The sequence below is a fragment of the Chiloscyllium plagiosum genome, unplaced genomic scaffold, assembly GCF_037043375.1.
Source record: "Chiloscyllium plagiosum isolate Xiang-an unplaced genomic scaffold, Cpla_swu_hap1 HiC_scaffold_14, whole genome shotgun sequence".
Lineage (NCBI taxonomy): Eukaryota > Metazoa > Chordata > Chondrichthyes > Orectolobiformes > Hemiscylliidae > Chiloscyllium > Chiloscyllium plagiosum.
This window is the reverse complement of record NW_028270152.1, coordinates 26,031,052-26,043,680: the sequence shown is the minus strand read 5'-3', so window position 1 is coordinate 26,043,680 and position 12,629 is coordinate 26,031,052. Positions and strand designations below refer to the sequence as shown.

General features: G+C 37.6%; 1 protein-coding gene across 6 annotated transcripts in view; it reads right to left on the bottom strand.

Moving 5' to 3' along the window:
* The window catches only part of nol8 (nucleolar protein 8), a 48,551-nt gene that overhangs the window by 13,864 nt on the left and 22,058 nt on the right, over window positions 1-12,629 (bottom strand). For all 6 annotated transcript variants that reach the window (XM_087994214.1, XM_087994213.1, XM_087994215.1 and 3 more), the window contains 7 exons: window positions 12,056-12,140; window positions 10,723-10,873; window positions 9,899-9,982; window positions 7,473-7,753; window positions 1,647-1,785; window positions 407-474; window positions 174-256 (listed from right to left, as the gene is read on the bottom strand). In XM_087994214.1, the coding sequence (XP_087850340.1) occupies window positions 174-256; window positions 407-474; window positions 1,647-1,785; window positions 7,473-7,753; window positions 9,899-9,982; window positions 10,723-10,873; window positions 12,056-12,140 (891 nt within the window). The remainder of the gene's footprint in view (window positions 1-173; window positions 257-406; window positions 475-1,646; window positions 1,786-7,472; window positions 7,754-9,898; window positions 9,983-10,722; window positions 10,874-12,055; window positions 12,141-12,629) is intronic.

Here is a 12,629-nt window from a genome sequence, read left to right as displayed (position 1 = left end):
ATAATTGAATGTTAATAGTAATGTATATTTTAAAAAATATTTTTCAAACCCAAATTGATTTAAACATTATTACAACTTTATAAATTTACGCGAGATTTTAACTGCCATAACGATTTCCAGTCAGTCAGCTATTTGTTATGCATATAGAACAAGTTAATCATGAAATAATTTACCTCAATCAGCAGAGTCCTCTTTTCTTCCCAAATATGTTTTTCTTCTTCAAGATCTGTAGTTCGACAGAATAGTTTTGGGCCATCTAAGAACAACAAAGTAAAATAAAATTCACTGAGTCATAATTATATTGCTAGTTGAATTCCAAAAATATAGAAGAGAAAATGAACGAAAACAATGCTGCATCTTAAGCCAATAACATCAGGATAACAGTCTATTTTATATCACATTTTACCTTTCAGCCTTTGATCATCTTTGAAGAAGAAAAATAGATTCGCATTCTTCTTAGAAAATATTACTTCCCTGAAAACGAAGAGTACAAAATAAAAGTAATTGATATATGCAAGCATTTAAATATGATTTAAATGACTGTCAATTATCATTCAGTTGGTTCATTCTCAAGGCAGGGTCTCTACCAAGATCTACTGTTAAACAATTAGAACACTATTTGTGTACTGTATTAAAATTACATTGATATTCTTGCCAATGTCCCGCTGAGCATTGTTGAAACTTTTCATCTTACAAGTGTCTTTTTTCAGCAGTACTCATTCTACCAAATAACTCCTTAAATGAGATGTCCTAATTTTAATTAAACATGATTAGCAGAAACTCTGAATAAAAATAGAAATGTCAAAATATAATTTTAATAATTATCAAAGACATAATTAAAAACTGAGTCAAATATGACCAATTCTGGAAAGGTGGACACATCATCATTCATTTTGCAAACAGTCAAATGTTGTTTTGCAACTATCAGAAGAAATGCACAATTCCTTCTGGACTTGGGTTATCTATATGTGAGTTAAACTCCTAGTCCCGTCACTTTTATTTAGGTTAAGTGGTAAAAACAGTAATGGTTGTCTATGTTAATCACCAAGCTTAATTTGTTAGTGTTTACTGTTGATTATTTTCTTTCCAATGGAGATTAGTTTTTGTTCCATATGGTCAGATTAAAAAGCACTGTTGTCTAAGATGCAAAGCTATTTCATTTATGCTTAATGCTTTTTAATATAAAAGTTGTCACAGTATTTTCAATGTATTACAGAATAGTACCTTTTAATGTTTTGTTTGAAAATTTAGTTTTTCATTGTTATTAGTGATATAATCCAAGCATCACATTGAAACAATTAAGTTACAGAACAAATCAAGACTGGGTTTTGGTGAGTTGCATTGGAGGCAAATAAAAATCAAGATTGAGCAAAAAAAAAGTAGTTTTGTGTGCAATTTCTAACCCATCTTAAATTATGTGTTGGATGGGTCTAAAATTCAATGTTGAGATTAATTTCAGATAAATTCTGAAACATTATTCAATGTCAAATAACTAACACTAATCACATTCCTTAATATCAAGAACCTAACAATGCTGACTCAATTTGGAAATGGGTCTTGGACTGAGCACCATTTTACAATGTTACAAGTGTTAGAAGAAAAGGTTCAGTGAAATTCCAATTTAAGTAGCATTAGGTTAGCTTTACGTTTTTTCTGTGCTATTTCCACAATTTTCTAAATCTTTCTCTTCATCATTATCATCTTCAGAGGAGCTATCTTGAAATCGAGGATCCTCTTGCCATGGAAATGCTGTCATATGCCTTGATTCAATCTGATACCCGAGTTCTAAAACAGTAAAGATTGAAACAAAGAATTGCCATTTCTGAATTCAAAATATTCACTATACAGCACGATTGATACTTGCGCTTAATTTCTAACAAATCTCAAATAATGTCATTGTGAAAACAATTACTCATAGACCCGTGAATAAGAAATGACTCTTCAGATATAGTGTTATTTCCACAACCATGTTTACCAATGACATGAAGGTTGGTGGAGTGGTGAATCGTGTGGAGGGCCATTGTAGGTTGCAATGGGACATTGACAGGATGCAGACCGGGGCTGATAAGTGGCAGATGGAGTTCAACCTGGATAAGTGTGAAGTGATTCATCTGGAAGGTTGAATTTGAATGAAGAATAGTGTGTTAAAGGCAGGATTCTTGGCAATGTGGAGGAACAGAGGGATCTTGGGAGTCCATGTCCACAGATCCCTCAGTAGTGGTCATCCTAGTTGATAGGGCTGTTAAGAAGGCATATTGTGTGCTGGCTTTCATTGTCAGGGGATTGAGTTTAAGAGCCGTGAGGTTATGCTGCAGTTTTATAGAGCCCTGGTTAGACCATGCTTGAAATATTGTGTTCAGTTTTAGTCGCCTCATTATTGGAAGGATGTGGAAGCTTTAGAGAGGGTGCAGAAGAGATTTACCAGGATGCTGTCTGAACTGGAGTGCATGTCTTCTGAAGATAGGTTGAGGGAGCTAAGGCTGTTCTCATTGAAGCAAAGAAGGACAAGAGGTGACTTGACAGAGGTGAACAAGATGGTGAAAGACATTGATAGACTGAATAGCCAGAGACTTTTTCCTAGGGCAGAAATGGCAAACACAAAGGACATAGTTTTAATGAGATTGGAGGAAGGTTTAGGGGAGATGTCAGATGTCGATTCTTTACACAGAGAGTGGTGGGAGCGTGGAATGCACTGCCAGCGGTGGTAGTAGAATCAGATACATCAGGGACATTGAAGCAACTCTTGGATAGGCACATAGATGACAGTAAAATGAAGGATATATAAGGTTAGTTTGATCTTACAGCAGGATAAAAGGTCGGCACAACACCAAGGGCCAAAGAGCCTGTGCTGTACTGTTCTACGTTCTTATATACATATAACTGACAATTTGATGAGACAATTGCAAAGTTTGTAAGCAACACAAAACTTGGAAGAACTGTAAATTGTGAGGACGACAGAATGGAACTTCAAAAGAAAATTGATGCACTGTTGGAGTGGGCTGATAGTTGACAGATGAAGTTCAGTGTGGAGAAGGATGAAGTGTCACAAAGAACATCAAGAGAATGTATGAAACAAAAGGGTAATATTCTAAAAGGTGCACAGGCGCAGAGAGGCCTGGGAGTACATATACATAAGTCATTAAAGGTCGCAGAAGAGATAGACAGCTGTTAACAAAGCATAATGTATCCTAGGCATTATTAATAGAGACATACAGTACAAAAGCAGGTTATGATGATCCAATGTACAGAGTCATAGAGCAAAGGACGGTGGTTGGGAGTAAGTTAAAATGCTTAAGAACTAGTGCTGACACAATGGGTTTAATGGCCTCATTCTCCTTCATAGCAATTTTGTAATGCTGTGATATGAGCATGTTAGTGTTTCAAATGACAGAAATTACTTTCAACAGCCCAGACTTTGTAGCTGTAATGACAACCATAAAACTGAAAAAAACATTTTTGTCATTATGCAGACAATTAAACTTAGAAAATCAGTTGATGCTGCTGCTGATTCCTTGCCCCTCCAGTGTGTACCATTGAAGTTGCACTGGAAGAAAATCTTTGGAAATCATTTTAATAATCATGAGGTTTAACTTTACGCTAGTCTTGTTGTAAAACTGCTTGGAAACATAATAATTATTACTGAGCAACCTTTTTGGCTCTGGAGAACTTAATTCATATATGTGGATTTTAAAATCTCATTATTATGCCCAATTTGGAAAATAGTATAAAATGTTTTCCAAGTTTCATCATCTTCTTTAAACCCCATGATAAGAGCATGACATTATTTTGTTTAATGATTAAGTAAAGGATAAACTATGCTTTTACTTCCTTATTTGTTCTATGCGATAATTCTTAAAGAGCATGGAGGTGGCGGGGGGGGGGGGGGAAGAAGGGGGAGACTTACCAGAGATAAGCCAGGGTTGCACGTTTCTGGCACAGAGTCTGGCCCTGTTGCTCAGAAGGGAAGGGGAGAGAGAAGCTGAGCATTAGTTATTGGGAACTCCATAGTTAGGGGGACAGATAGAAGGTTCTGTGGGAACAAGAGAGACTCACAGTTGCCTCCCAGGTGCGAGGATTCATGATGTCTCGGATCATGTTCTCAGGACCCTTAGCAGGAGGGGGACCAACCCCAAGTCGTGATCCACACAGGCACCAATGACAATGACAATGACAATGACATCGGTAGGAAAAGGGATGGGGATTTAAGGCAGAAATTCAGGGAGCTAGCGTGGAAGCTTGGAGCCAAAACAAACAGAGTTGTTATCTCTGGTTTGTTACCTGTGCCATGTGCTAACGAGGCGAGGAAGAGAGAGAGAGAGATGGATAACTGGGGCTCATTCTGGGGTAGGTGGGACCTCTACAAACAGGATGGTCTGCACCTGAACCAGAGGGGTACCAATATCCTGGGAGGGGGAAATTTGATCATGCTCTTTGGGAGAGTTTAAACTAATTCAGCAGGGAGATGGGAACCTAAATTGTAGCTCCAGTGTCCAGGAAGTTGAGAGTAGGGAGGTCAGAAATATGGTTTCAAGGTCGCAAGAGTTTACTGATAAACAGGAAGGTGGTTTGAAGTTTGTCTACTTCAACGCCAGGAACATCTGGAATAAGGTGGGTGAACTTGCAGCATGGATTGGTACCTGGGACTTTGATGTTGTGGCCATTTCAGAGACATGGAGAGAGCAGGGACAGAGATGGTTGTTGCAGGTTCCGGGATACAGATGTTTTCGAAAGAACAGAAAAGATGGTCAAAAAAGGGGAGGTGTGGCATTGTTAGTCAAGGACAGTATTATGGTGGCAGAAAAGACTTTCGAGGACTTGTCAACTGAGGTAGTATGGGTTGAGGTTAGACACAGGAAAGGAGAGCTCACCCTGTTGGGAATTTGCTATAGGCCTCCGAATTGTTCCAGAGAATTAGAGGAAAAGATTGCAAAGATGATTCTGGATAGAAGTGAGAGTAACATGATAGTTGTTTTGGAGGACTTCAACTTTCCAAATATTGACTGGAAATACTATAGTTTGAGTACTTTAGATGGGTCAGTTTCTGTCCAATGCATGAAGGACTGTTTCCTGACACCGTATGTAGACAGGCCAAAAAGAGGAGAGGCTATACTGGATTTGGTACTGCGTAATGAACCCAGCCAGGTGTTATATTTGGAGGTAGATGAGCAATTTGTTGACAGTGACCACAATCAGTTATGTTTACTTTAGTGATGGAAATGGATAGGTATATACCACAGGGCAAGAGTTATATCTGGGAGAAGGCAATTATGATAAGATTAGGCAAGATTTAGAATGCATAGGATGGGGAAGGAAACTGCAGGCGATAGGCACTATTGAAATGTAGAGCTTATCAAGGAACAGCTATTGCGTATCCTTGATCATTATGTACCTGTCAGGGAGGGAAGAAGTGGTCGAATGAGGGAGACATGGTTTATTGAAGAAGTTGAATCTCTTGTTAAGAGGAAGAAGAAGACTTATGTTAGGATGAAACGTGAAGGCTCAGTTAAGGCAATTGAGAGTTACAAACTAGCCAGTAAAGACGTAAAGAGAGAAAGAAGAAGAGCAAGGACAGGACATGAGACTTAGTTGGCAGATAGGATTAAGGAAAACCCGAACACTTTCTATAGGTATATCAGGAATAAAAGAATGACGAGAATAAGACTAGGGCCAATCAAGCACAGTCGTGGGATGTTGTGTGTAGAGTCACAGGAGACAGGAGAGGTGTGAAATGAATATTTTTTGTTGGTATTCACACTGGAAAAAGACAACGTTATCAAGGAGAACACTGAGATACATGTTGCTAGATTTAGCAGTTTGGATCAGAAATTGGCTAGCTGAAAGAAGACAGAGAGTGGTAGTTGATGGGAAATGTTCATCCTGGAGTTCAGTTACTAGTGGTATACCACAAGGATGTTTTGGGTCCACTGCTGTTTGTCATTTTTATAAATGACTTGGATGAAGGCATAGAAGGATGGGTTAGTAAATTTGTGGATGACACTAAGGTCAGTGGAGTTGTGGATAGTGCCAAAGGATGTTGCAGGTTACGGGGGCCACAGATAAGCTGTACAACTGGGCTGAGAGGTGGCAAATGGAGTTTAATGTGTAAAAGTGTGAGGTGATTCACGTTGGAAGGAGCAACAGGAATACAGAGTACTGGGCTAATGGTAAGATCTTTGGCAGTGTAGATGAGTAGAGAGATCTTGGTGTCCATATACATAGATCCCTGAAAGTTGCCACCCAGGTTGATAGGGTTGTTAAGAAGGCATATGGTCTGTTTGCTTTTATTGGTTGATCAATTGAGTTTTGGAGCCATGAGGTCATGTTACAGCTGTACAAAACTCTGGTCTGGCTGCACTTGGGAGTATTACATACCGTTCTGGTCACCACATTGTAGGAAGGATGTGGAAGCTTTGGAAAGGCTTCAGAGGAGATTTACTAGGATGTTGCCTGGTATGCAGGGAAGGTCTTATAAGGGAATTGAGGCTGTTTTTGTTAGAGAGAAGAAGGTTGAGAGGTGACTTAATTGAGACATATAAGATAATCAGAGGGTTAGACAGGGTTGACAGTGAGAGCCTTTTTTCTCAGATGATGATGGCTAACAAGAGGGGACATAGCTTTAAATTGAGGGTGATAGACATAGGACAGATGTCAGAGATAGTTTCTTTACTCAGAGAGTAGCAAGGGCGTGGAACGCCCTGCCTGCAACTGTAGTAGACCTGCCAACTTTAAGGGCATTTAAATGGTCATTGGATTAACATATGGATGAAAATGGAATAGTGTAGGATAGATAGGCTTCAGATTGGTTCCACAGGTGGGGAAGCATTGAGGGCCGAATGGCCATTACTGCACTGTAATCTTCTATATGTGTTTGATGTTCTATTCAATCCATAGTCTGACAGTTGTAAAAAATATTTCTTAACTAACATACCAATTCTACATCCTCTCCTTGAATTTACTCCATCGTACCCTGCAAACCTTCTTGAACTTACACCTCTGGTTCACTGCTTGGTATACCTTCCCCTAATCCATTATCAATAAAAGTCAGTATTCACTGTTTTCTCTTACATCTGGAATTTATTTTGCTTTGCATTCTTAAAATTAAGCAAAGCTTGGCTAAGTGTCTTGTCATATCTTCAATCTGCTCTCCGACCTTCTATTTTCTCTCCACTAATCAGTCTGTTTCAAGTTTTTTGGGGTGTGTTACTCCACATGAAAGAAAAAAGTGGTTTCAATTCAATGTGCACTGATTCCTCATGCAAACTGCCCATGTTTTAGTAAAGTTTTGTAGATACGGTTATCCTCCATGAAATTCTCAAGATTCTAGAAAGGTCCAGTTCAAGATGGAAAATAGCAAAATCAAGAAATTCAAAAAGGGAGAGAGACAGAAAGAAGCAAACTACAGGCCAGTTGCAAAGTAGACACAAACATTTTTTGTCTATTGTTTCAACAGTGGTCATAAGAAACAATTTTACCTGGTTTTTGAGTGTTAGAAGTTGCATCATCAAAGAATGAAAATGTAAAACCAGCCAAATCTTCTTTCGAATTACCATTTAAAAGGCAATCAACAGTCTCAGGAGATTCAACAGGTTGATCTTGAACCTGACTATCATCTTTCATGTCCCATTTGACTTCGTTCACTTTGGTCCCGGAATCGAACATTTCTTTCAAGTCCACATTAACATCATAATAGATTTCTGTTGATACTTCCGGAAGCTTCTCAGCTTCTTCTTTTGCTTTTCTTTTTTCTTTTTTGCTGCAACGTTTATGTAATAAGTTAGCACATAAATTTAATGAATTTGTCCAAGATACCTACAAATTATCTTTCATTCATGATATACAAGTTTCAAATCAGATATCTAGAGTTAATGAGTACTCATGTTGAGTTTCTAACACGCTGAATTGAACCATGAAATAAAAGCACTATTGACCTCAATGGGGCCGCTGAGGTACTTTCCACTTATTTAGCAGACTTGACTCTCTTTGGCTGTAATGATTGCTTGCCTTGAGGAGGAACATGAAAAATAGCACAAAATGTAAAAGATTTTTCTCGGCAAGTTGTTAACTTAGATTTTGACAGATTGTACTTATGGTTCCCCATATCAAGTGCTCGAAAAATAACTGACTACATTTTGACAAAAAAATGACTAACAGGAGAAGTTGACAATTTCCTGCTTCACAGCTACTGACTGATCTGCTGAGTAATTTCAGCGTTTACCGTTTCTGTAAGTGACACTTTTACTTGTTTTTCAACATTTCAATGTGAGAAGGCACCTATAAGTATTATTTCTAACAGAAAAAATTATTAAGTTCTGAAAACAGAATCTTGAAGGTAGTTGTATTCTCAATATTTGTCTTCTTTATCTACTTATGAAAGATGTTATCTCATTTTTTTCTGATAAAGTTTCTATCTAGTTTCAACCTTAATTTCTTTCCTATTTCTCATTGTTTTCTGTCATCTAACACTGTGTGATTACATTAGTTGTCCAAAATGAGTATACTCAAAACATCTGTTCGCCTTATCTCAGGGGTGATGGAGGTGTAAACATGGCATTTTAATAAAGCCATGAATAAAAGCAAAAACGGAAGTTGCCAGAAAACTCATCGGGTGTGGCAGCAGCTGTGAAGAGAAATGGAGTTAATTTTCAGGTCTGGTGACCCTTCCTCAGAAACTGACCCAAAGTTTTAACTCTGATTTCTCTTCACAGATGCTGCCACACCTGCTGAGCTTTTCCAGTAACTTCTGATTTTGTTTTTGATTTACAGCATCCACATTCCTTTCATTTTTCACTAATAAAAGCAAATACACTTGTCACATCACAGCAAACCGTTGCAAATTGCTTGAATGAGCATATCAGACATTTCATACACTGATATACAATAATAACTGTATGTATTTAAAAACGAGGGGAAATTTGAAGGCATTATTGTTCGTGGTGAAACTATGATAATCAAGGTAGCAAAGAGGCGCAGAGATTTTAGGATTTTGTTCATGAAGGAGTTTACAGAGAAAGGAAGGGACAAGTAAATGAGAGGACTTGTACAAGTTTTAAAATCACGGATGAATGGTACTTTGTATGTAACAATGTTTCAAATTAGTACAAATTTAAAGAGGACACAAAATGCAAAATCAACCAGAAGAATACTGGATCTGTTGATGCTACAAGAAATAGTAGAAAATCTAGTTGAGGTTTCAGAGAGTGATGTAACTTATTACAACTTTAATATGCGGGCACACTGCATTTTTTACATTGCGTTCAATCCATTAATTTGAAGTGAATTATTCTTTATAAACTAAACAAAAATGTGCAAGTCCAAAAATCATAGCAATAGTAAATCACGGAATTGTATTTATTGACTTTGAAATGCAAAATATTGTTAAATACAGAATCAAGTAAAAACAATTCTTCTATTGAAAGCATTCTCAGATTTCTACTTGTCCTGCTGCAGTTTTTCCTTCAGGTGGATATTAATGGTAATGCAATGATTAGTGCCAACCTTAAAGATACTTGTGAAGCTCTTGTATAGATTAACTGGGAGGGATGAAAAAATTAAGAATTCGATTTGCTCAAATCCAACTCTCAACCACAAAGCTTCCCATATGTTACTATTCTATAGCACAATGGATCCGCAATGTGTTGTCATTCACACAATTTTTATTCAATTTCAGTCGGAAAGGCTGGCTCCATAATGTTGTACCAGGGCATCAAGGCTGGATGTTATCATGAAATGATGCATTTTTCAAATATCACAATTAACTGACAACATTGTTAAATGTTCTGAACTGACAAAAATGCAAACCACAGAAATACATTATTAGAAAATAAAAAGGATGGCTAATCAGTATATAATTATATATTAGCATGAATTGCATCAAACAGTTTCAGTAAAAAAAAAATACCTTTTCTTTGTGGAATCATCTAGCTTGCTTTCAAAGCCTATGTGATCTTCCTTTGTAGGATCGTATCGTAGAGCAGAAACATCTCTGAAAGAAAACATTTTGGGGCAAAGTATTGATAGCCTCCCAATTTAAAACACAGCAGATATTTTAACAATGTGAGATTTAAAGCACTTGTAATTCTAATACTAGCAAGTTATAAAATGAGAGTTAAATGCATAACTTTAGTAAAACTTGCACAGAACGATAAAATATAGCTATTTTCCCTGGAGCATTGGAGGCTGAGGGGTGACCCTATACAGGTTTATAAAATCTTGAGGGGCATGAATAGGGTGAAAAGCCAAGGTCTTTTCCCCAGGGTAGGGGACTCCAAAGGGAAAGTGCTGTTGTGAATACAAAGATGGAGAGTGCAGAACTGCATTTTCATGTTAATATAAAGCTCTCTCATATAATTGAGGTACACTGTGGAACTAACTTCATTGGAAATGAAGCTGAGTTTAAAAATGCCCAATACACAATGGATCGCTGAACCACTTTATAAATCTATTGCAATTTTTAATGTTTCATGTTTTCCGAACAAGTTGAGGAACAAGATTCTGATGAAAATACCTCACATTTTGCACTTGCTTTACTACTAAATATTAACTAGTGGGTTGAGAGAGAAATTGTGTGATATTGGTCACTGACTAACAGAATTATCATTTAAAAGATAATCAGAAATCAGTCAGAAAGGAAAAGCTGTGATTTATTTTAATGAAATAAATCATATTAGTATGTGACCAGTTCTACAAGTACATAAGAATTACACTCATTAAACGAGTACGAACTTGAATTTTTTGAATCGTGTTTGTTCTTTCCGGAGATCAGACTTTTCACCATCAAATTGGATAACACTCTGTAAAATGTTCAGTGCCCTCTTTTTTTCATCAGCAAACTCTTCATCTTCAGAACTTTGGCCTTTATCCATAACAGATTCTTCTGCAAAAAAAAACCTTCTAGAAGATACTATTAAAAATAAAGTGGTAGTCACCTGGTATTCAAACACATAGCAAGCATTAGAGGATCGACATTAGGAGTTTCACCCCTGGTTGGATGTTGGTTCTCATTTTCACTCAGCATTCCCTCATTTCCTGACTGAGGTCCTGTTCTTCCCATTACCACCCAAACATAATACTGCTGGTCTTTGATGATCATAGATTTCCATAAATCCATGTCCCCAATACTTTGCAGTATATGAAATTGCGAAATTCAGTGGTAACTATGTGCCCTGACTAACCATTGCCTGTTTCCGGACAAGAAATTGAATTGCTGGCATTCATAAAAATGTCATTTTCTTATTGTCATCTACAAAATCTGCAGTGCAGAGCATCTGATATATCAGGTGCTCCCCCCAGAAGAATGGAAAGAAGATAAAGTTCATAGTTCCTTGAAATGGAGTCACAGGTAGACAGTATAGCGAAGATGATGTTTTGTATGCTTGCCAATATAGGTCAGTGCATTCAGTTATATGAGTTGTGAGGTCACGTTGCATCCGTATAGGACACTGGTGAGGCCACTATTGGAATACTGTGTGCAATTCAGGTCTCCCTGCTATAAGAAGGATGTTGTGAAACTTGAAAGGGTTCAGAAAAGATTTATAAGAATTTTGCCAGGGTGGGCGGGTTTCAGCTACACGGAGAGGCTGTGTAGACTGGAGCTATTTTCCCTGGAGTGTTGGAGGCTGAGAGGTGACCTTGTACAGGTTTATAAGATCACAAGGGTCATAAATAGGGTGAATAGCCAATGTCTTTTCACCATGATAGGGGAGTCCAAAAATAAAGGGCACAGGTTTAAGGTGAGAGGGAAATCCTTATTTGGGATATCTGGTTGGATGGACAAGTTGGATTGAAGGATCGGTTTCCGTGCTGTATATCTCTATGACTCTATATGGCATCACAGCTTCATGCTGTGGGACACTTCTTTCCATTGCAAGAATCCGTTTCAGATATTCTTTCCAAGATTTTCCACAACAGGCATTACAAATCTAGAGTTTCAGGACTGAATTTCTCAAGCAGCACTGCACCTACATTTTTTGGCAAGGCACTTTGAGGAATATACTAAAACTCAGTCATTAGTAAACTGGTCAAAAACTTGTATTTCATAAAACTTAATTGTAATCACCAGTATTTTCATCTTCACTTTCCAAAAATCGTTCATCCATGCGAAATCTTTCATCAGTTCCAAATCGTGATTGTAAGTCAAACAGCTAGAAAAGAGAGCATAAATAACTTTAAAAATATAGAAAACATTGTCATTTTCAAGTTTCTAAAATTAAAAAGCTACACAAGAGCACTCTACAATTCTGCTCCACTTCAATTCAGTTTGTGCCCTTTTAGACAAATCAGGCAAATGCCTTAGGAGAATGTTATAGCGACAGTCTTTTTCATTGCTGTGGTTAATTTTTTTTAAACATATTACATGATTTGTCCAAATGGATTTCCTGTAGACGGTAGTCAAAAATATAGTTTCATGCAGAGGGTGGTACATGTATGGAATGAGCTGCCAGAGGAAGTGGTGGAGGCTGGTGTAATTGCAACATTTAAGAGGCATTTGGATGGGTATATGAATAGGAAGGGTTTGGAGGGATATGGGCTAGGTGCTGGCAGGTGGGACTAGATTGGGTTGGGATATCCGGTCAGTGTGGACAGGTTGGACCGAAGGGTCTGTTTCCATGCCGTACATCTCTATGACTCTA